Source organism: Narcine bancroftii, chromosome 10 (genome assembly GCF_036971445.1).
Source record: "Narcine bancroftii isolate sNarBan1 chromosome 10, sNarBan1.hap1, whole genome shotgun sequence".
Lineage (NCBI taxonomy): Eukaryota > Metazoa > Chordata > Chondrichthyes > Torpediniformes > Narcinidae > Narcine > Narcine bancroftii.
In genome coordinates this window covers 32114487-32139540 of record NC_091478.1, presented here as the reverse complement: position 1 = coordinate 32139540, position 25054 = coordinate 32114487, and the positions used below count along the sequence as shown (strand labels likewise).

General features: G+C 40.0%; 1 protein-coding gene across 1 annotated transcript in view; it reads left to right on the top strand.

Annotated features, from left to right (window-relative positions):
* Window positions 1-25054, top strand: part of LOC138744412 (myoferlin-like) — a 249348-nt gene that overhangs the window by 177783 nt on the left and 46511 nt on the right. Inside the window, exons 46-48 of the mRNA XM_069900547.1 lie at window positions 7125-7264; window positions 11696-11784; window positions 12269-12364. Of these exons, the coding sequence (XP_069756648.1) occupies window positions 7125-7264; window positions 11696-11784; window positions 12269-12364 (325 nt within the window). The remainder of the gene's footprint in view (window positions 1-7124; window positions 7265-11695; window positions 11785-12268; window positions 12365-25054) is intronic.

The window sequence follows — 25054 nt, the reverse complement described above, 5'->3', positions numbered from 1 at the left end:
ATCAGTGAAAGACAAATTTATATTATGGGATGCAATGAAAGCCTTCATTAGAGGGCAGATAATAAGTTATGTAATTAAGATGAAAAAGGACCACAATCGGGAAATAGAACAGTTGGAAAGGGAGATAGTAAGTACAGAAAAGGAACTACCAACAAGGGATGATATAACAAAAAGAAGAGAATTGGCGGACAAAAAAATAAAATACGAAACATTACAAATGTACAAGGTGGAGAAGAACATAATGAAAATAAACCAAAAGTATTATGAACTAGGAGAAAAAACACACAAAATATTAGCCTGGCAACTTAAAACAGAACAAGCTAAAAGAACTGTATTGGCATCAAGGAAAAAGGACAAACAAATTACATATAATCCAATGGAGATTAATGAGAACTTTAAGGAATTTTATGAACAATTATGCCAAACTGAGAACAAGGGGAAAGATGATAAAATAGAAGAGTTTTTAGCTAAAATTGAACTGCCGAAATTGCAAGGAACAAAACAAACTGATAAAACCATTTGAAATAGAGGAAGTACAGGATATATTAAAAATGCTGCCGAACAATAAAACGCCTGGAGAAGATGGATTCCCAATAGAATTCTGTAAAACATTCAAAGAGTTATTAATTCCTCCTCTCCTGGAAGTAATGAACCAGATAGAAGAAACACAAAATTTGCCAGATTCATGTAAGACAGCAATAATTACAGTAATACCAAAGACAGGGAAGGACCCACTAACACCAGCATCATATTGACCAATATCTCTACTTAATTCAGATTATAAGATAATAGCAAAACTATTAGCAAACAGATTGGCCGACTGTGTAACAAAAATAGTAAAACAAGATCAAACTGGATTTATTAAGAAAAGACGAACAGTGGATAATGTCTGTAAATTTATTAATCTAATTCATGCAGTTCAAGGAAATAAGAAGCCAACAGTGGCTGTTTTAGATGCAGAAAAAGCCTTTGATAGGGTAGAATGGAATTATTTATTCAAAGTATTACAGAGTTTCAATCTACCAGAAAAATATATTAATTGGATTAAAGCATTATATAATGGTCCATTGGTGAAGGTAACAGTAAATGAATATGTATCGAACCAAGTTAAATTAAATAGGTCAACTAGGCAGGGATGTCCATTATCTCCCTCAGTGTTCGCTTTAGCAATAGAACCATTTACAGAACTGATAAGAACAGAAAATAAAATAAAAGGGATAAAAATAAAGGAGAAGGAGTATAAAATCAGTTTATTTGCAGATGACATCATAGTATACTTAACAGAACCAGAAATATCAATAAAAGAACTACATAGGAAATTGAAGAAATATGGAGAAATATCAGGGTCAATGCAAATAAAAGTGAAGTGATGCCAATGAGTAATGTGGATTATACAGAATTTTTAAAAGAATCACCATTTAAATGGCAAACACAAGCAATCCGATACCTAGGTATTAGGTTAGATAATAATTTAAGCCACTTGTATAAATTAAATTATCAGCCACTAATAAAGAAATTGCATGAAGACTTAGAACATTGGAAAGAATTACTGCTAACGTTGATAGGGAGGGTAAATTGCATTAAAATGAATTTCTTCCCAAGGGTACAATACTTATTTCAATCTTAACAGAGAAATTCTTTAATGAACTAAAGTGAATAATAAAGACATTTTTATGGAAAGGGGGAAACTGAGGATACCGTTAGATAAATTAACAGAGGTACAACCAAGGTGGTTTGCAGTTACCAAACTTTCAAAATTATTATAGAGCAGCACAATTAAGGTATTTATCAGATTTTTATCAGACAAGGGAAAAACCAGATTGGACCAAGATAAAGCTAGACAAAATAGGGGAGAAAGTACCAGAACATATACTTTATAAGTGGGATGAAAAACTGGTGCAATATAAAAGCTCACCAGTATTGCATCATTTACTCAATATATGGAAGAAGATTCACTTAGAAAGGAAAAAAACAAATGACTAAATACCAAAATTATTATTAGTCTCTTTTACAATAGATAACCTTTCGTTTAGAGAATGGGAGAGAAAAGGAATTAAAAGAATAGAAAATTGTTTTTTGGGAAAGAATTTATTAACATTTGAACAAATGAAGTACAAATATGGAATAACTCATGGTACAATGTTTGCATACCATCAACTGAAAGCCTACTTAAAGGATAAATTGGGAAACAGACTGAGATTACCAGAAGGAAGCAGTTTTGAATATCTGATTACAGACACAATGATAATTAAAAGATTTATAACAAACATGTACATCAAGCTGCAAGAGAAAGAGAATGATGAAATAAGCTGTAAACCCAAACAAAAGTGGGAACAAGATCTAAACATAAAGATAAAAAATGAAAAATGGAAAAAGCTATGCTCCGGAACTATGAGAAATACAATAAACACGAGGTTACGCATGATACAATATAATTGGTTACACAGGCTATATATCACGCCCCAAAAGTTTTTTAAAAAAAAGGGATCCAACATTATCAGATAGATGTTTTCACTGTAAGAAGGAAATGGGAACAACAGTACATGCAATTTGGGCATGTGAAAAAGTTTTGGGAAGATCTAAATCAGGTATTAAATAAAATCACAAAAAAAAATACCAAAAAATCCAGAGATCTAAATAATATAAGTAAAGAATTAAGCCTCAAACTGGATGAAGCGCAAAAAAGATTTATTATGATAGCCTTAGCTGTAGCAAAAAAATGTATCATGTCAACCTAGAAATCAGAAGAGAGCCTGAGAGTACAGCAATGGTACATGGAAATTAATAAATGTATTCCATTGGAAAAAATAACATATAACTTAAAAAATAAAGTCACATTATTTGAACAAATTTGGGACCCGTACATTGAACATAACAGAGAAGGCTTGCCTCGGACCTCCACCCCTAAAATGATAAGAAGACAAAATGACTTACTCCAGTGTGTAAAAGTAGATGACACAATTTTCTTGTTTATTTTCATTGTGTGATGACATTGTTTAATGGTTTTATTGTATTATATGTGTTGAATGTTTATTGGTTTTGGCAGGGGGAGGGAAGGTAGGAGGGAAAAAGGGGGGGAAATGTCACTGTGTATATTTAAGAGAGAAATGTTTGAATGTATTTTGGTTGATATGGTTCAAAGTGTGAAAAATAAAAAAATATTTAAAAAGCAAAGAGGGGAGTGACTGAATAGGGTCATGAGGGCATTTTTTTTTTCCCCAGAGGGTTGCCCATATCTGGAATGTGCTGCAATGTTCAAAACGTATTTGGTCAGATCAGTGGTTTTCAAACTGCCTTCCTAAACTCACATTCCACCTTATGCCATAAGTTCTCTGTGGGATTGCTCAAGGTGGTATGTGAGTGGAAAGAAAATGTTTGAAAACCACTGTTTTAATCATACCTAATTGACTTGTTATGTGCACGGTTTCATAACTCCAAAGGAAATGGGCCAATGACCATTTTTCTCAAGCAAAATATTTCAGTAACAATTGGGTCTAGAGCAGTGGTTCTCAACCTTTCCCTCTCACATACCCACCACCTTAAGCAATCCCTTACTAATTGCTGAAGGTGGAATGTGAGTTTAAGGGGACAGTTTGAAAAATACTGGGTTAGATTGATGGAATGCAAGGGTTGGTAAGGATAAGATACGGACCAAATGCATTCATGGTTGATTTGGGCTTAAGGGCCAACTCAACCAGAAGGAGGACTGGAGGTATCCAAGTCTTCTGAAGAATTATTGGGGGAAATCATTATTGTTGAGTGTGATTCTATGATTGGTGTGGCAAGCTTCCCCAAAGGTCAGACAGCTGAGTTTTCTGCCAGCGCTAATCAGGACAAGTGAACATCCTGATATTGCATGGCATAATCTAGGATGATGTGGACTCAAAGGAAGTGGGCTGGAGATAAGATGGCGTGTATAATAGAACTTGTGGCCTCCATCCCTGCTGCTGTTGGTGGAATGTGCAGCATTCAGCATCTGAAGTTGAGTCTTTGTAAATTGTGAGGGCCGATCATAAGAATGTCGCTTTCGAGGATATTCCACTTCATGTATAACGTAGTTCCTTGTTTCCTCCAACCAATCACTGCAGCAGGGGCACTCCTCAATATTCATCCACTTTTCTTCTTGCACAATGTTCATAGCCTTCCCAGCCTCACCACTCTTACACCACCAACTGTGAGACAAGTTACAGGTAGTCCCTCTGATGTTCCATTGCTGCAGACCTTGTGCTCCATGATTTGACTTCTGGGACCCTCTTCTGGTTTGCAGAAAGCTGCCAAAAGGAAGCTTCTGACTGTCATGAATGTGGCATGTATTGCAGGACTGAGACTGGGTTAGTAGATCTTTCTGCCCCATTGGAGATGGGTGATTTTCCACAATAATTCCTCAGAGGAACTTGGATAGCTTCAGCCCCCCCCCCCCCCCCCCCACCACCTTTCTGCCCCATATTCCCGTCTTCAGGAATTGACTCAAACAAGTTATCAATCATCCCTCACTCAAAATCCTAAATCTCAAGTAGTTTTTTTTTAAACCCAGTAATTTCCTCCTGTCATCTGTAATTCTTTCTCAAAGATATTGTGTCTGTGCCTGGTAGCTATTAAATCTTAAGCCTTTGGAAATGTAAGAATATATCATAATCAAATGGTGCAAAAGATTTCAAAAGGGAAATGCCCTCAAACAATGACTTTGAAGGCTATTTTTTCATCAAAGAAATTCTCAATATCATTTTAGACACATATTTTGGCATATCTCCTTCATTTATAGGCATACCCAAATGATGTGTGCTTAGAGAATTTAGAATATAGAACAGTACAGAGCAGACCCTTCAGCCCACATTGTTGTGCTGACATCTATGAACCTATTCCACATTAATTGTTCCCAATAACTTTTCTTGCATCCATATGTGTATGAAGAGACTTTCAAATGTCCCTATTGAAAATGCCTCCATTATCCCTAGCAATGCCGCCCAAGCACCTCTCACTCACCCTCTGATGTCTGTCCTAACCTTTTCTCCAATTGTGTTACACAGATGTCATCTGGTGTTTGCTAATTGTTGCACTAGGGGAAACGGTGCTGCATCAGACATTTTATGCACCTTTAATTTTCATTTTTGTTACTGCTTGCAGCACTTGAAATAGGCACACTGTCTGTTCAACAGTTAATTCCTTTTCACTCCAATTCCTAAGTCCTCCATTCCTTTCCTGCACCTTTCTCCCTCCCTCCTCAAAAGTAAAAATACCTCTGTGACTCAAATTTTCACCTTTCCCTCTCAGAATCATATCTCCTTCTTCTTCCAACCACTCAATGCTTTGGGCCCGATGCGTGTCATCAGATAGAGAGACCCCCCCCCCCCCTGCCTTCAGAACTGATCATTTCCAGTGAGCCAAGCCAAGAGGTGTCGTGGAAATTTGCCGAGGAAGCCCAAATATAGACTACCCTGGCTTAATTCTCTATTTGATCAATGTAGATGAGATTAGTTAATAAAAACAGTGCTAATTTATGAAATTTGGCAGCTAGTCACATGAACAGAAGTGGTCAGCAATATTGAATGAATCATTATATATTCAGCTTGAGAGCTGATTTCCATTTTCCCCACAATTTGTTCAAATCTGCAGACAATTTCTGAGTTGTGCATTTAATGCAATGCAAGGAGGGAAAAAAATTGAAATATTGGAGAGAGAGAGAGAGATGCTTGTCAGATATAATATTGTATTTGTAATTTGATAAATAGCAAATCCTTTTAGGTATATTTGATCATTGAAATGAGGAAAGAATATCTGTTTTGATTTGATTTATTCACCTCATCAATCATTTTTCATGTGCCATGCACACTGCACGTGAATATCAATAGAAACCTTGACAGTGATGGGTTTAAAAGTTGAGGGTGTGGAGCAATGAATAGACAGATGTAATTGGATTTCATTTCAGTCATTATTTGATACAAATCACTACTGTTTATGGAGATTCCTTCCAGCAAGAATTTCTATAGTTCTCCCAATAGCACCAGTGAGCATAACATGATAGAAGATTTCATATTCAGTCTCTGAGTTGCATTGTGTTAGTTCATCTCTGTTGAGATGCTTTGCTTTCTGTGACCTGGGGCCAAGGAGGGGAATGAAAGTTAAACTGGCTTCTTCTGATCATAAACCTAACAGGAGGCAATGCATGCATCAGTATTCAGCCTTACAAAATTGTATAGAATGCCCCTGTAAGTGGGAGAAAGCTCTGAGTGATGCCTCAATGACAATATGGCGTTGGTGAAACACAATTAAACATAAACCATTTCATAATAAACCACAGAAAGTAGTGGGCGTATGAAAAGCACTGCCAGCAAAGGTGGTGGAGCAAGGAGGCTGGCAGAGTGGAAGGCAAGGACAAGGGAAATCTGGTTCTTGTGTATGGTGGCAGAGGGGGCCAGGGCATGTGTGTAGGAAATGGAGGTTATGCAGATCAAGTCATAGGACATTTTAAAAGATTATCAGTTAGGTACATGGGACTGAGAAAAATGGAGGGTTATGCTATTGGGAAATTCTAGGCATTTAGAATAGGTTATTAGGTTGGCACAACGCTGTGGGCTGAAGAGCCTGTGCTGTAGACTTCTATGTTTTAAGTAATACAGTGTACGTGATCTGTTAATCATTTATCGAAAGGTTTCCATCCATCTCACAAGCAGATGAACAGTTGCGTGTAGCAAAAAAATGACTAACATAGACTATACAGAAGAAGGGTAAAAGAAGTGTTGGTGACTCTTGTTGAGAACTTGGTGTGACAGAGGATTTGTTATCGTTTCAAAACTATAGGCAATGTAGGCAATGTGGTTTTTAAATATTTAGATATGTGTAATTGATGCCTACATAGATGACTACTGAGACTTCTTAATGCACCAGTCACATTTCCTTTAATTTGAAGAGTATTGTTAATGCATTTCACAAAGATGTGCCTGTATTAGTGCAGAGAGTAGTCTGAACTGTTCTTAAGATATGAAGAAAATTTGAACTTTAATCTTCAATTAAAGTTCATTATAAATTGCATTGATAATAAAGTGATGTTTAAAACTTATTTTAAACTGCATTTTGATCTTATGTGTAAATCCACAATGACATTGTAATGTTTACTTTTAATGCAGAAAGAAACAAAACTTTAAATGAGCACCTTGGACCCCCTGAGGAACGACTAGCACTTTATGTTTTGCGACAGCAAGGACTTGTACCAGAGCATGTAGAAAATAGGACATTGTACAGCACCTTCCAACCCAACCTGTCACAGGTAACCCTTTTTTAATTTGCATGTCTTCAATTCTGAATTCTGACTAAAGTTTGGAGTGAGTGTTTCAACTTGTGTGGACTTCATTGGAAGAAAAGTTGGTTAGAAGCAGGGTGGTTGGATACAACAGTTGGAAGGGACACCTGACAATGAGGGTTTATAATCTTCTAAGGAATTGATTGGACAGGCCTGGGGTGGATGTTTCTTTACTTGCCGAAGCACACAATGCTTTTTCATATTGTATTGTTATGGCACATATTAGCCTGGATATTTTGTTTTTCATGTCTGAATTTTTAAAATCTTTTCAAGTACAACAAAAAAAATTCAAGGCAAAGCTATCATGTTTGAGTATATAAAATGGATTTGAGTGCACAAAGTAAATGATGTAAGGTAACTTTGAGTCAGTATGTCCCAACCAAAGACTATCATAATTCCCAGAAATAACTGTGGAGTATTGTACAGCCTGCAGCCATCATTGGTTTATATGCCAATAACTTATAAAATTGTGTGAAAATTTCAAAGAGCCAAAGGAATCTAACTCAACATTAAGAAAAATGATCTTGCAAGGTGACTGGATGGTTAGAACAAGTTTCAACATGAGATACTGTGAGACAAGTTTGAAAAATAGTAGGAGTTTAATATGTATATTTAACTTTTTCTTTAATATTCTTTCTTTTTTCTTTCTTTATGGCTCTCCTTAGGAGAGTTGGCTGAAGGGGGGGGGGTTCTTTTCTTTTTTTTTTCTATATATATATATATATATAGAAAAAAAACCGTTGATGTGTATGTTTAATTGCTGCATATGTCATATTATTTGTTTTTTGAACAAATAAATAAAGTTTAAAAAAATAGGAGTTATAATAATTGCCTTCTTCAATACAAGTCTTTTGATGAGTTAGAAAATTGAAAAAATTGATGTTTCCAGATTGAAAACGCATTGCCCAGCCATTGGAGGCTATCAGAAAGGAAATTAATGTGAGATCCTGAAAATAATCCAGAATTATAGGGAATTGATTATTCATCTTCAACAGGCAGTCTGCTTGCTAAAGGAATTGTCATTTTGTTTATCCCAACCAAACATTGTGCTGCTTGGGATAATGAAAACATGGGTAAGATGGAACAGAAAGTGAGAGAGAAAGTTTTTATGTAGTCTCTTTTTGAACATTTGCTCTGAAGGTCTCTTGAAGATTATACACTTCCTGATTAAGGATCCAAGGATTGGTTAAGCAGTAGGTTTACAAACAGAATTTAGGAGATCCTATCAGAAGTAGTTCTTCAACCATGCACATAGTTGCATGAAAGTGGCAACGCGGATAGATAGGGTGGGGAAGAAGGAATTTGACACACCTTTGGTGGAAGGTTGGGACATTTGAGTACAGAAATAGTTACGTTATGCTACAACAGATGGTGAGACTGCAATGGGAGTATTGCAGGCAATTCTGGTCACCCAGTTAAAGGAAAGATATCACTAAGTTGGAAAGGTATAGGAAAGATTCATGAGAATGTTAGCTGGAAACAGGCTTATGTTATTGAAAGGCAGGGTAGACTGGGACTTTTCTCTGAGTGCATGGGAGGCTGAGAGAGGACTTGGGAGGTTTATAAAACCATGAGGGGACACACATAAGGTAAATAGAGCTGTCTTCCTAGGGTTGGAGAGTCTTAAACAAGAAGGCACAGGCAAAAGGCGAAAGAACTAAAAGGGACCTGAGTGGTACCCTTTAAATACAGGGTGGTGGTGAAGTTGAACAAGCTGCCAAAGTGGTAGAGGTCGGTACAATCCAACTTTTAAAAGATATTTTGATAGGTAAATAGATAGGAAATTTTAGACTCATTTGGGCTGAATGAAGGCAAATAGGATTAGCTTGAACAAACAATTTGGTCGGCATGGGCAAGTTGGGCCAGTGGGTCTGTTCTCATTCTGGAAAACTGACTCTATGACATAGTATATGCCAATAGTTAGCATGTAAACAGAAAACAATGTGTATAAATAAAAAGAATTGGGGTTGTTTGTTAAACTAGCTAGAGAAAAGCCAGAAATTCATCTGGAAGTGACTAAGGCCCTTGCACCAATTTGACAGGCAATTAATAAGGCTAACAGAATGATGAGGTGGTGTTACCAAACCATTGGAGTAAAAATCTAAAATTGCTGTGCTGAAATTGACCAGTTCCTCGTCAGCCTACAGCTTGAACCTTATGACATGTGGTACGAGGAAACATTTAACCTTTGAAGCCTCTGCAGAGAAAGGTCCTAAAGATTAGGATATCTTGAATATTTTGTATCCTTGGGTCACAAGCAAATGAGATTACTAAAGCAAAGAAAATTAAAATCTGGAGGTTTTTTTAGCCCTTAGTTAGGAATGTTGAAAAAACAAGTAGACTCCTGAATAAAAAGGTAGAATAAGCTGATGGAGAAGAGGAGAGGATGGAGGAAGATGGATGCAGGTCGAAGAGAAAGGAGCTGAGAACTGATGGGGAGAGGGCACAGAGTAAAGATGCCCTTCCTCTTCAAAAAACATTGCTTCCCCTTCACTACCATCAACTTGGCCCTCATCTGCATAACCTCCATTTCCTGCACATATGCCCTGGCCCCCTCTGCCACCAGACACAACAAGAACCAGATTTCCCTTGTCCTTGCCTTCCACTCTGCCAGCCTCCACAATTTCTGCCATCTATAACATGATCTCATCACGAGGCACATCTTTCCCTCTCCGCCTTCTGCAGGGACTGCTCTCTCGGTGAATCTCACGTCCACTCATCCCTTCCCACCACTTTTTCATCTACCCCTGTGACCACAGGAGGTGCTGCACTTGTACCCACATCGCCTCCCTCACCTCCATTCGAGGCCCAAAATAGTCCTTCTAAGTAAAGCAACACTTCACGTGAATCCGCAGGGTCATCTACTGCATGTGGTGCTTCTACTGTGTCGTCCTCCTTTATATCAGAGAAACTAGATGTAGACTAGGAGATTGTTTCATCTGTCAGCTTTAATAGTATGGATCTCACAGTGGCAATTCATTTCAATTCCCTGCCTCATTCCCATGCCAACATGTCTGCCCATAGTCTCATGCACTGCCAGACTGAGACCATCTGCAAATTTGAGGAACAACAGCTCTTATTCCTTCTGTGCACCCTCCAACCAGATGGCATTAACATATACTTCTCCAGTTTCCATTGATTCACCCATCATCTCTGTCTCTCACTTTCCCTATCCCTATGTCTCCCTTCCTCCAGCTCCCCACCCTGTCTCTCCTTCTTTCCCTTTTCCTCTATCTTCTTTTCTCCCCTACCGTCCGATCATGTCTGTGGATTCCAGGTCTGCAGGGTGCTCAAACAAAATGACTGACTTCAACTACAGTCTTGGTTGGATCGTTCTTTAATCTGCAGATTGGATTAGTTTCATTTACCACTACTACTGACTCCATTCAGGAGTAAGTGACAAAAGTTTCACCGAACATAGTCCCCCAACTATGGTCTCTTGGCTGTTGGCCTGTGCTCCTTCCCCTGCCTGTTCTTCCTTCCACCACCACCACCCTCCCCAACCTTTTTTATATTCAGGTGCTGGTCTAATTTTTGCTCAAGCCTTGATGAAGAACTCAGGCCTGAAATGTTGGCTATGTATCTTTGCTTGCTATGGATTCTGCGGGACCAGCTGAATTTCCCCTGCACTTTTGTGTATTTTCTAAAAAGGGTAGCTCTCTCATCGATGCTGTGTCGAGTCCACGCTGCTGAAGATCCAGCTGCGCTGGATGGGTCACGTCTCCAGAATGGAGGACCATCGCCTTCCCAAGATCGTGTTATATGGCGAGCTCTCCACTGGCCACCGTGACAGAGGTGCACCAAAGAAAAGGTACAAGGACTGCCTAAAGAAATCTCTTGGTGCCTGCCACATTGACCACCGCCAGTGGGCTGATAACGCCTCAAACCGTGCATCTTGGCGCCTCACAGTTTGGCGGGCAGCAACCTCCTTTGAAGAAGACCGCAGAGCCCACCTCACTGACAAAAGGCAAAGGAGGAAAAACCCAACACCCAACCCCAACCAACCAATTTTCCCCTGCAACCGCTGCAATCGTGTCTGCCTGTCCCGCATCGGACTTGTCAGCCACAAACGAGCCTGCAGCTGACGTGGACTTTTTACCCCCTCCATAAATCTTCGTCCGCGAAGCCAAGCCAAAGAAAGCTCTCTCATAGGAGAAGGAAGAGAAGAGTTGTGAATAGTTGGAGAAAAGGAGACAGAGGAGTAGAGAAAGAGACCATGGAGTTAACGAAGATTGGAGGTCGATATTGATGCTGTCTATTTGACACTGCCTAGATGGCTGCATGAGGTGTTGTTTCTCTAATTTGCAGTTGGCCTTGATTTAGCATTACAAATTATCAAGTGTTTGTTTTTCTGAAGCCATGATGTATTGTCTCACACCTTGCTATCTCTTGAATTAGGGAAAGCTGCAGATGTGGATTGACATTTTCCCAGTAAGCTTGGGACCACCTGGGCCACCATTTGACATTAAACCTCGAAAGCCTAAGAAGTAAGTATAGAATCTTTTAATTGCTTCTATATGTATTAATGGAAACTCCAAGTCAGTAAGGCTGCGTATGTGAAAAAGAGAACCTAAGTTAATGCTTCAGGTCAAAGGTTAATTTGTAGGATCTTTAACTTGAAATATCAACTCTTCCTCTTTGTAAATCCTTTCTCTATTTTCATTTCAGATTTCCAGTATCTACACCTTTTCTTTACTACATGTGATGGAGTGAAGCTTGAAAGTTTGAGCCTAGAAATTATTTAATGTAATCTTAATTTATGGACATTGTGTCAAATTGTATGTTGATGCCTGTAATGTTCTGAATGGTTTAACACAGCTGCTTAAGGTAGACAGAAAAATATTAACCATCTAAACTATTTTTCTAAAGCATTTTTCTATTCACTCATTTTCCAAATCCTTTATACAATTATTTGAAGGAATTAGTCTAGCTATCGATTTTCACTGGATCGTCACTGTGTGCTTCATGTAGATACTTCCTTCGCTGTATAATATGGAATACCAGTGATGTCCTTCTGGATGAAACGAGCATCACTGGAGAAGAGATGAGTGATATCTATGTAAAAGGGTAAGTAGATAATTCCTTTACTGCTATTTTTTCTAAAGTGTGTTGTTCCTTTTTAAAGTCCAGGCACCAGACATGACCTCAATATTCGAATTGTTAGTCTTTGCTATCTGCTACAGCCTGCTCTCTGTCAGAGCAGCAGTGAAAGTAAAGTGGAGTTCATGTGCAGGCCAATCAAGACCCCAGGGGAGTTACTGGTATTTGGAATATTACTTTTACGGATGGTCTGATGAAAGACCTTATGGAACATGGGTCTTGAAAGGCTCATGACCTTGCTGACAATTTCCTTGCAGTCAGAAGTTCAGAACTGCTGCAGGTGGGAGTTGTGGCCACAAGTTTAATGCAATTTTCATTTCCTTTTTAATATCTCTGAATAATAAATGGCCATTTTATAGAGCACTGTCAAGAAATGTCTTTTTCTTAAAAATTAAAATATTTTATTCATAATTCCTTTTACTTCACCTGTATTTTTCTTAGTTCTGACTGCCCAGCAAGATGTTGAGCAGGTGACCCACTTTAAAGCATGTCAAGTTCTGTTTGGAACATAACTGAGGGACTAGAATCATTATTGCTCTCATTGCTGCATAGAATTAGATACTTAATCTCTGGTAATTATTTATATTTGGGATTAGATATTTTAAGGGGAAAACGACAAAATTCATAATTGAGTTGAAATTAATGTTAATTGTCTAAAGGTATGAAGATTATTGTTTGAAATGACTTGCCATTTAAGATCTAATTACAAGCCAACCAGTTTACCTATCTCGGCTGCACCATTTCATCAGATGCAAGGATCGACAATGAGATAGACAACAGACTCGCCAAGGCAAATAGCGCCTTTGGAAGACTACACAAAAGAGTCTGGAAAAACAACCAACTGAAAAACCTCACAAAGATAAGCGTATACAGAGCCATTGTCATACCCACACTCCTGTTCGGCTCCGAATCATGGGTCCTCTACCGGCATCACCTACGGCTCCTAGAACGCTTCCACCAGCGTTGTCTCCGCTCCATCCTCAACATCCATTGGAGCGCTTTCATCCCTAACGTCGAAGTACTCGAGATGGCAGAGGTCGACAGCATCGAGTCCACGCTGCTGAAGATCCAGCTGCGCTGGATGGGTCACGTCTCCAGAATGGAGGACCATCGCCTTCCCAAGATCGTGTTATATGGCGAGCTCTCCACTGGCCACCGTGACAGAGGTGCACCAAAGAAAAGGTACAAGGACTGCCTAAAGAAATCTCTTGGTGCCTGCCACATTGACCACCGCCAGTGGGCTGATCTCGCCTCAAACCGTGCATCTTGGCGCCTCACAGTTTGGCGGGCAGCAACCTCCTTTGAAGAAGACCGCAGAGCCCACCTCACTGACAAAAGGCAAAGGAGGAAAAACCCAACACCCAACCCCAACCAACCAATTTTCCCCTGCAGCCGCTGCAACCGTGTCTGCCTGTCCCGCATCGGACTTGTCAGCCACAAACGAGCCTGCAGCTGACGTGGACTTTTTACCCCCTCCTTAAATCTTCGTCCGCGAAGCCAAGCCAAAGAAAGAAAAGAAGACAAGCCATGTGCTTGTTCATGGAATTACCATACAATGTGATCAGGATTCTTACAATTAAAAGGTTTGCAGTCTTAGTTTCATGCATATACATGTATACATCTACCACAAAGATAGCTGGGCTCCAAAGAAAATGCATTGATATCTAAGAATACACATGTAATGTAATTATTCTTGTTCTTTTAACAATAAACATCTTGCTAACCTACAATTGCTTTTAACACTCTCACGTGCTGGTAATGGGCAGGTAATACCTATGGATGTGAAGCACAAAAGTCTACAGATGCCATGATTGTAGTAAAAACACAGAAATGCTGTAGGAACTCACAGCGTACATAAGAGGTAAAGATAAATTATCAACGTTCTTCAAGGTTTTAGCAAAGACAGAAAGGCATCAACATAAACTCTGAAGAATGGCATGGGGAGGAGTCCAGACCAACAAAAGTTGGCCATCCATTTCAATTCTTATCCCATTCCCATACTTGGTCTTGTGCACTGTCAGACTGAGACCATGCGCAAATTGCAGGAACAACACCATATTCGGCTGGGCACCCTCCAACTGGATGGTATTAACATCAACTTCTCCAGTTTCCATTAACCCCCTACCCCCACCCCTTCTACCCCTGTCATGTTTTCCCCATCTCTCTCTCTCCCTCTCTTCCCCCCACCACCCCTAGTTTTCTATCACAAAGCCAAAATCAATTCTCACCTCTCCTCTTTTCATAACCATTGTTGGTCTGGACTCCCCTCATCTACCCCCCCCCCCCCGCCCCAGCTTTCTTCCTGTCTCTATTCTGATGCTTCCTGTTCTTTGCTTAGACCTTGAAGAACTGCTTTGGCCTGAAACATTGGCTATATATCTTTGCCCCCTATGGATACTGCAAGACTGGCTGAGTTCCTCCAGCATTTCTGTATGTTTTTAATACTTTTATCAATAGTTATTTATATTTGCTTTATTGGCAAAACCTAGAAATTTTGCAAAAATAGGACAATAATGTTAGATGTGATCATCTAATTCTTCTAACCTGGAACCATAGAAAACTACAGCATAGAAACAAGCCATTGGGCCCTTCTAGTCTGTGCTGAAACATCATTCCTCTAGTCCAGGGGTGGGCAACCTTTTTATTTTAAAAAACTCACATTCCTCCATAAGCAATCCCAATGTCATAAGTGCTCTGTGATTAGTAAGGGATTGTAAAGGCAGTATGTGAGTGGAAATAAAAAGTTTGAGAACAATTGTTTTAATCATACCTGACTCATTATGTGCACAGTTTCATAACTCCAAAGGAAATGGGCCAATTACCATTTTCTCAAGCAAAATATTTCAGTAACAATTGGGTCTAGAGCAACCTTCCCTTCCCACTCACATACCACCTTAAGTAATCCCTTACCAATTACAGAGCCCTTATGGCAAAGGTGGAATGTGAGGTTTTCTTAAGGTTGCCCTCCCCTACTCTAATCCCACTGACCTGCACCCAGTCCATAACCCTCCAGACCTCTCCCATCCATTATCTATCCAATTCATTCTTAAAACTTAAGAGTGAGTCCACATTTGCTACATCAGATGGCAGCTCGTTCCAAACTCCAACAACTCTCTGAGTGAAGAAGTTCCACCTAATGTTTCCCTTAACCCTTTCACCTTTCACCCTAAAGCCATGGCCTCTCATATTTATCTCACCCAATCTAAGTGGAAAGAGCCTACTCACATTTATTTTGTCTATTCCCCTCAAAATTTTGTAAACCTTCCTCATTCTTCTACGCTCTAAGGAATAAAGTCCCAATCTGTTTAATCTTTACCTGTAACTCAACTCCTGAAGACCTGGCAACATCCTAGTAAATCTTCTCTGCACTCTTGTTTTCTTATATCTTTGCTGTAGTTTGGTGACAAGAACTGCACACAATACTCCAAGTTTGGCCTCACCAATGTCTTGTACAACATCACCATAACATCCCAACTCCTGTACTCAATACTTGGATTTATGGACCAAAATGCCAGAAGCTTTCTTTAAAATCATGTCTTCCTGCAATGCCACTTTCTGGGAATTATGTATGTTTATTCCCAGATCCCTTTGTTCCTCCGCACTCCTCAGCATCCTACCATTTACTATGTATGTACTACCTTAGTTTGTACTTTCAAAATGCAACACCTCACACTTGTCTGCATTAAATTCCATCTGCCCCATTTTTCCAGTTTGTTCAGATCCCTCTGCAAGCTTTGAAACCCTTCCTCGCTGTCCACAACGCCTCCAATCTTAGTGTCATCAGCAGACTTGCTGATCCAGTTTCCCACATTAGCATCCTGATCATTGATATAGACAACAAACAACAATGGTCCCAGCACCAGTCCCTGCTCCTCCAATTTTCTCTGACTACTGGGCGGTCTATAATACAACCCTATCCGTGTTGTAACACCATTCCCATTCTCAGCTCCACCCATACGGCCTCAGTAGACAAGCCTTCTGGGCTGTCCTGCTTTAGCACAGCTGTGATATTTTCCCTGATTACCAATGCCACTCCTCCCCCTTTTATCCCTCCTCTTCTATCACATCTGAAACAATAGAATCCCAAACATTGGATTCAGGGGCATCTGGAAGCTCAAGTCTCACTAATACCAATAATGTCGTAATCTCACTTGCCAATTCACGCCCTGAGCTCATCTGCCTTTCCGACAATAGTCTATGCATTGAAATAAATACACCCAAGAACATTTCTATCACATGCAAACTTTTCATTTCTGTCCATATATGTGGTCATCCCATTAACTTTATCCTCCTCCACCTCACTATCTAGTCTAAAGCCACTTTAAGGTGGAATAGCTGGGAGAATGCGTCTCCGGAGCCGGCTATGGGTGTGTGCGAAGCAACATTCAGGTGGCAGCACTGAAGACGCTGTTCTGGCACCTGAAAAATCCTCAGTGGGGAGAGGCACCACAGAGCAAACGCCGGCTCCTGTCAACTGTGGCCGTACTCCTGCCCACTTTCAGGTGTTTAGGGGGAGTGGTCGGAAGTGGAGAATACAACTACCCGAGGAGGGTTGGGTAAGTACTCCTCGGGTCAGGCTCCAGTTTCCTCCCACCATTCAAAACGTACCAGGGGTGTAGGTTAATTGGGTGTAAATTGGGCGGCACAGACTCGAGGACCCAAATGGCCTGTTATATGCTGTATGTCTAAATTTTAAAAATGAAAAATAAATAACTGCTCATGTTCAATGCATTTGGTTTTCCCCCAATGAAACTACAAATGTGGAAAGGGGATTTATACCAAGGAATCTTTTCCAATGGTACATTTCTCTGCCAGCTTTCAGCTCCCCATTTCAATCATCCATTCAATGTGAAATATCTTGCAAGACACTAGGCGTTTTTAAACTGCCCTGTAAATTGGGGTTAACCGGGCAATTTGCCCTGTTAGCGACCCATTTACAGGGCAGTTTGAAAGGGTCTGACACGGTCATACAGGTAGCCTCCCAATAGCTGCATTCGGGTATTTTAGGTTGCTTTATGTTGGGGTATTCTGGCCATCTGAAAGTGGCTTAACACTGGCTCCCATCCCCCTGCCAATCTAGTTTAAACCCCCCCCCCCCCATGGAGTACACCTTAATCTGGGATGATTATTGTGCTGTAGTAAACATTAGCTGCATTTCATCCATTGCAGGTATATCCTGGGATAAAGATATGATGCCTATACACAAAATTCCAGATATCATCCATCTTCAAGTATCTTACTGTAGTTTTGGGACTGCAAAATCTTCATTTTATTGTATATTAATGAACAAAGAACATTATAGCACAGTATAAGCCTTCAGACCATGAGGTTGTGCTGACTTGTGTAAAACTTCTCAACAACCATTTAATTTTCTGCTACTTCACACCCTTAACCCTCTTTTTTACATTCATGTGCCTATCCTTTTGAATGTCCCCATAGTATCAGCCCCCACCACCACCAATGGCAATGCATTCCAGGCACCCATCAGTCTTTTATGTTTTTTACATAGAACTTGGGAGATTTTTCCATTCTGAAGTGTCTCCCTTCCTTCCAGGAGTGGCCGTTCACACAGGAATGACCAAAACTCCAAATTTCCATATCACATTGAGTTCAGACAGAATAGCTGCAGTCCTGCATTTAAGGAGGCTGGATGTCCAGCCATGATCAGCCATGATCTAAAATGGTGGTGCTGGCCCGACGGGCCAAATGGCCTACTCCAGCTCCTATTGTCTATTGTCTATTGTCCTATTCATTAGCCCGTTGTTCACGGATCACCTGCAGTTCAGTTTGGACTGCAGGCAATCTGTGAAAATAACTAGGGGTTGAGGAAATAAAAGTCTGAGCGGGAATTAGTCCATATTCCAGTTACGATCTTTTAACACAGACTGTGTTCCAGGAAATTGGGAATAATTTCCAGGCACACAGTGGGTTGTATTAAAAAAATGTGTAAAAAAAAAAACTTATCTCTGACATCTCCCCAAAACTTTTGTCCACTGACCCTAAACAGATGACCTCTGGTATGTGCTATTGTCACCCAGGAAAAAGGTGCTGCCTGTCTGCCTGATCTCAGCCCCTCATAATATGTATACCTGAATGAGAGACATGGTTAACCAGTTGACAGTGAATAAAATGTTCCAGATGATCCAACCTCAACCAATTAATTTCTGTATGGTTCTGAACATCTGGAAATATCAATATTTGTGGCTGCAGTCAAAGAATGGTTTGTTCAGTGAGCCTGAGTCAGACATTGGAATGTATACTCATCAGCATTGTCAAGATTCAAGACACATCATTATGGATCAATATTGCAGTGGGTCAAGATGTTTCTATTGAGCTTTCTAATCCAGTGCCAGTTGCCTATAAATGCAAAAATGGTTTCTCCCCAAATGAATTTTCAGGATGTGAATAAAAGCATAAAAATTGTCTAAATTTGATTTCCATGATTCAATCCTCTTTAGCACCAATCTCCTCCTTGAATGAGCACAGATATTCGTGTTTATTGCAAATGATTTGCTGCCTGGAGCAGAACCACAAATTTTTTTTCTGATTAATAAGCAACCAGGTGCAAAGTCATGGACTTAATCTAATGAATGTGATGTGGCGATTAGTAAATATGATCTAGTGACCAATAGCTCCTTTGATCTTGGTTTTCTAGTCTTAATACACTAAATAAATTTATCCATTGAATGGAGTAGGAACAACTGGACAGCCTTCATTGATAAAATTAATTTAGGCTTTGAAGTTTTTAATGGCTTTCTTTTCAGAGGATTATGCAAAAATAACACAGTTGATGTAGCAGTTAGCACAATGCCTTTACAGCTCCAGTGATCGGGACCGGACCAGGGTTCGAATCCTGCGCTGTCTGTAAGGAGTCTGTACGTTCTCCCTGTGTCTGCATGGGTTTTCTCCAGAGGCTCCAGTTTCCTCCCACCATTCAAAACGTACTAGGGGTGTAGATTAATTGGGTGCAAATTGGGCGGCACAGACTCGTGGACCCAAATGGCCTGTATGTATGTCTAAATTTTAAAAATGAAAAATAAATAACTGCTCATGTTCAATGCATTTGATTTCCCCCATTGAAACTGCAAATGTGGAAGGGAGATTTATACCAAGGAATCTTTTCCAATGGTACATTTCTCTGCCAGCTTTCAGCTCCCCATTTCATTCATCCATTCAATGTGAAATATCTTGCAAGACAGTAGGCATTTTTAAACTGCCCTGTAAACTGGGGTTAACCGGGCAATTTGCCCTGTTAGTGCCACATTTACAGGGCAGTTTGAAAGGGTCTGACATGGTTAGACACATCAGAAATCAACTGGGTCCCTGCCCTGCCTCAGAGATAGTCAGGGAACCCATTAAAACTTAACTAAGTCACGTCTTCCCATGGCTTGAAAGCGAAAATGGCCGACTCAGTTACTCCTGTGACATCGGCGTTTGCGCGCTGGCTTCACAGGGAATCACCAGCAGAAGGGAAGAGACGGGTCGCCGGTGGGGCAGAAGGGTCCCCGTGATCAGCGAGCTGGGGTGGGGGATACCACGATTGGCAGGCCGGGGGGGAATACTGCGATCGCAGGCCGGGAGTGATGCCATGATCGACTGCCGCAGGGGCAGAGGGGTCAGCTGCCATGGAGGCAGGGAAGTGTAATTGACAGAGGGAGGGAGACTGACAGCTGGTGGGGGGACGGGGAGACTAGTTTCCATGACGTGCCACTTATCGTGGGGGCGGGATCCCCCTTAAATCACCAGGTTGGCGATTTACTAGGGCTATCCCCCCTCAACTTGAAAGGTGCTGGAGGCACCTTTGCCCCACTAATTGCACCTGGGTCCTAGGAGGGCTACATGGGAGCTGCAGTTTAAAAGCACCTACTGACTTGTAACAGATGATCATTAAAACATGCCTTGGCCATTTTAGATCAAGGGTAATAAAGTGGCATTATAATCTAACTTCCAAAAAACCTCGTCCCAAATGTGATTTGAAGCAAAAACCTTTGCTGCAGCAACATGTCACAAGCTCAGGCAGGTTGTTTCCAATTTTATTTTTAAATGTCTTAATAATGTATTCCCTGTTTATGAAGATGACATGATTTTGGATGGAAGATAAGATTTTATTGTATGCTGCCATTCCCAGCCTTCAGACATCTAAAGTACTTACAGCCTATCAATTAATCTTTGAGATGTAGTAATTGTAGTTTAGGAAAATACACATGAACTCAGCCCAGTTTACCAATGGTCATGCTGCATTCCAGAGAAATATCTTGACTGCTTTTTTTAATGGCAAGATGGATAAAATTGATAAATAATTTGTTTTCCACCTGCCCCATTCCTCTTCCTCCTCCTTCCTTTTCCCAAAAGAGCCATCCTTCGGTCAAACAGGAAAGTCTACAGAATGTAGGTGCTGGCCTGTACTACTCCCCCAGCCACCTTTTTATTCAGGTGCTCAGACCTGAAACATTGGTTACCATTTGTTTCCTTTGCTCAGACCTTGACAAAGGTCTCAGGCCTGAAACTTTGGTTGTCCTTTGCTTTCCATAGATGTAACTTGACCTGCTGAGTTTCTCCAGCACTTTTATGTATTGCACCACAATCTTCAGGTCTATACAACTACCATATATTAATCACAGCATGTTTTCTTTCTCCCATAATGGGTACAGTTTTACCAAGGAAATTATAGTTTAACTTGCACATTCAGTGACTTGAAAGAAACAAATATCGTTGAGTAATGAACCTGAAAAATTCTAGAAAGATGAAAGCAACAGAACAGGAGACCACAGATTTTGGAATTCGAAGTCAAACAATCCACTGGAGGAACTTCACTAGTTCTGATGAACAGACTCAGCTTGAAACATTGACCATTCTTTCACTCCCATTGATGCTATTTGACCTGCTGAGTTTCTCAGCAAATTCAAGTTTATTATCATCTGATTGTACATATACAACCAGATGAAATGATGTTTTTTCAGACCTCAGTGGCTACATAAGCACACACAGTGTGGCATGATTAGCGCAGCAGTTAGCGCAACGCAGTTACAGTGCCAGCAATTGAGACTGGGGTTAGAATCCCATACTATCCATAAGGAGATTATATGTTCTCCCCTTCTCTGTGTGGGTTTTCCTGGGGTGGGAGGACTCCAGTTTCCTTCCACCGTTCGAAATATAGGGGCTGTAGGTTAATTGGGTGGCAAGGGCTTGTGGGCCGAAATGGCCTGTACCATGCTGTACGTTTAAATTTAAAATTATAAAATTTAAAATATGTAGTATGTAATAATCACATGTATACAGAATGATTATTATGTACTATGTATTTTCAATTTTTTTAAACACACACATGTACATGTGTTTTTTATATATATATATGTATATATACATATATATATAAATTTTAAAATTGGACAGTGAACAAATGGCACTTCATGGCTCATGGCAGCACAACTGGATATATAAAATATAAATATATTAAAAGATAAATTGTTTGTCTACTGATTCCACACCACTGTCTTGTCTCAGTTGCACAAATTACTTTTGACTTGGAGGAAAGAGGAAGTAGTAATACCTGTACTTGCATCTGGATATAACCAGGTAAACATTTAAATATGCCCAACTGTGTTGCCATAAAGTGCCATTTGAGCACTGTCCACGAAAATGATTAACATCCAAAAAACGTGGCAGAATGCAAAAGTGCTGGGAAACTTTTGTGGAAACAACAGGTCATGCAGCATCCATGGTAAGCAAAAGGCAGTCAATATTTCAGCCCTAAGCTGTTCAGGTGTGATGAAAATCAGGCAGATGGTGGGGGAGGGGGGGAGAGAAAGAGAGTAGCTTACGCTAGCAGATGATAGATTAAAGCAAGTGGGAGGGAATGAAGAGAACGGAGCTGAAAGTTGATGGTGGGGCAAGGACAGAAGGCTGAGAAATATATCTCTGATAGGAGAAGGAATGAAATAGGCTGGAGAGTTGCAGGGAGAGTGTCAGAGAAATGAGGGAAAGTGAGAGACCTGGGAAGGGGCTTAATAGAAATTAGAGGTCAATATTGATACTGTCTGGTTGGAGACAAATTTTGCTGAGGAGCCCTTCTTATTTGAAAACCACACCAAATGAAATTTGACAAGTACCCACAACAGAATCAAAAATTGTCAGAGGAAAATGGCAGAATTAGGACCTGCCCAAATGCTGAACTCCTGTCAAGCACAAATGGGAAATAAAAGTTCACCTAGGCAGTAGAAAGCCATAGCGCCCTGACTATTTTAGAAACATATCTTAATATTCTTATCATGACAGGACAATCATATTGATTGTGCATTTTAAAGTAACCATGGTGATCTATGTATTTACATGCAGCTCCTCATTTGAGGATTTTGTTTTTGCCCTCCAATTTATAGATGAAATTAATCTATTTACAAAGATTTTTCTATTAACAGTATACTTTCATATTACTTTGTCTGAATATGTCCTCCATTTATATTCATCTGAAGACCATTTGTATTTTTAAAATAAACATTTTAGTCATAACCAAATATATATTATAGCAATGGTTTGTAGAAGTACAAAACTTGGCAGAATCTTTCAATTCACAAACCAAGGCCAGTAGAAGTTCAGTTGCAGTAAAAGTTCAATCACTGAAGAAAGAGATTTTCAGGTGTTAAATGAATCTTCGGACATGGGGTTAATGCCATAATGTGACTTTGAGATAAAAAATTACCCATGATAAAGTATGAAGAGGGCCAAATGACCAGCTCCTGCATCTGTTTCTTTGTTCATGGTTTCCCTTGAATTGCTTGCACTTTCCTTCAAGTTTTCATTCTGATATTGAGAGGATTTTCACCTATAAATAAAGCAGGAAATGCTTTATTTAAATGCTCGGCAGACCAGGCAGCCTTCATGGACAGTGAAATGCAGATAAGATTTTGCAATGGTAATTTTTCACAGGAATTTTTTTTTTAATGACCTCAGTTCTGTAAGTTCAGTGGGTGATATAGTAGAGTAACTGGTAGACCTGCGTGTCTCTGCTCCGACCACCTGGGTTGAATCCTGACCTTCAATCTTCTGTATGTGAAGTGCAAACTCAATTTCTCCCAGATGCGCAGGTATCTTTTTAGACATACAGCGCAGTAACAGGCCCTTTCGTCCCACCAGCCCATGTTGCCCAATTGCACCCAATGGACCTCCAACTTCCCAGTATGTTTTGAAGGGTGAGAGGAAACTGGAGCACCCAGAGGAAACACATGCAGACACAGGGAGAATGTAAAAATTCCATACAGACAACGCAGGATTCGAACCCCAGTCCCAGTCGCTGGTGCTGTAGCAGTTATGATGTGGGATGTTTCTTCCTACATCATAAGGATGCTGGTTGTTGGGTAAACTGGCTATTTTAAATTATCCCTGGCATTGGTGGGAATTTAGAATACCAAGGTGGAGTTGATATAACAGGAGAAAGTTGCTTACAAGTAAATAAATGGGAGGGGGAGGGGGGTTGGGTTAACTCCAAGGTCAAATATTTACCAAGTCCTTTGGAAATATGTGAAATTGGAATTGATGCTGACATATTGTTGCAAAATGATCTTTGGTGTAATGGCCAAAGTAAGGGTTCCAGGGTGGATGTATGGGAGAGGAATCTGGCGGGGTGGAGGTAAATTTGGAAAGAAAGACAATGGAAGAACTTATCATCCATCCAAACTCTAATTCATTGAAGTGGTAAGAGGACATTTTTTGAGATCATAACTTGGGAATATAAATATTGCCATTGTTCAGTGCATTCAAATCGTGAGTACAAATGAGAGGTAGGTCCACAGTTGTCACTTGCTGGTTTGTAAAGCCATTTAATCTTTATCATTATCTGGCCACTAGATGGAGTGGTTAATACCTCGTCAAGGAACCTCTTCTAACAACCCATGCCACAAGGTCAGAAGCCACAGTGAAAATTAGGAAAAGGGGGTGATTTCAGTGAAGTGTGCAAAGAGAAAGTAAAGGGAATTAAATATTTGGAGGCATCGGTATCTGAATTGTTCAATCTTGTACTTTTTGTCATTGGTAAGAAGGAAGAAAAACTTTTTTGTAATTATGTGCCAGATTTTCTACCTGGAGCACAGGAAGATATAGGTTTATAAAGATTTGAGGGAGTAAAGAAGGAAAATAGTCAAAGCTTTTTCTCAGCGTTGGGGAATCTAAAAATTAGATAGCAGAGGAGGAAATAATTAAAAGGGACCCGAGGGACATCTACTTCACAGAGAGGGTGGTGGATATATGGAATGAGCTGCCAGAGGAAGTGGTGGAGGTGGGAACAGTTGTAACTTTTACAAGGCATTTAAACAGGAACATAGATCGGAAAGATTAAGAGTGCTATGAGCCAAATGTAGGGACTAGTTTGATTATCGTAGACAATTTGGATTGAAGAACCTGTTTTCATGCTGCAGAACTCTTCGATTCTAAGAGGGTGAAATGGAGGTATAGGCCAAAAATCATTTGAGATGATGCAATTGGAGCAATACATACATCATTAAAGCATAGTATTGAGCATGGATCTCTGGACGTAGTGAGAATAAGTGTTTGAGAAAATAGTCATTTATAATAGTAAAAACACAATGCTGGAGAAACTCGACAAGTCAAAAGGTACACTTTATATGGCAAAGATAAAGATACAACGTTTTGGAGTTGAGCCCTTCA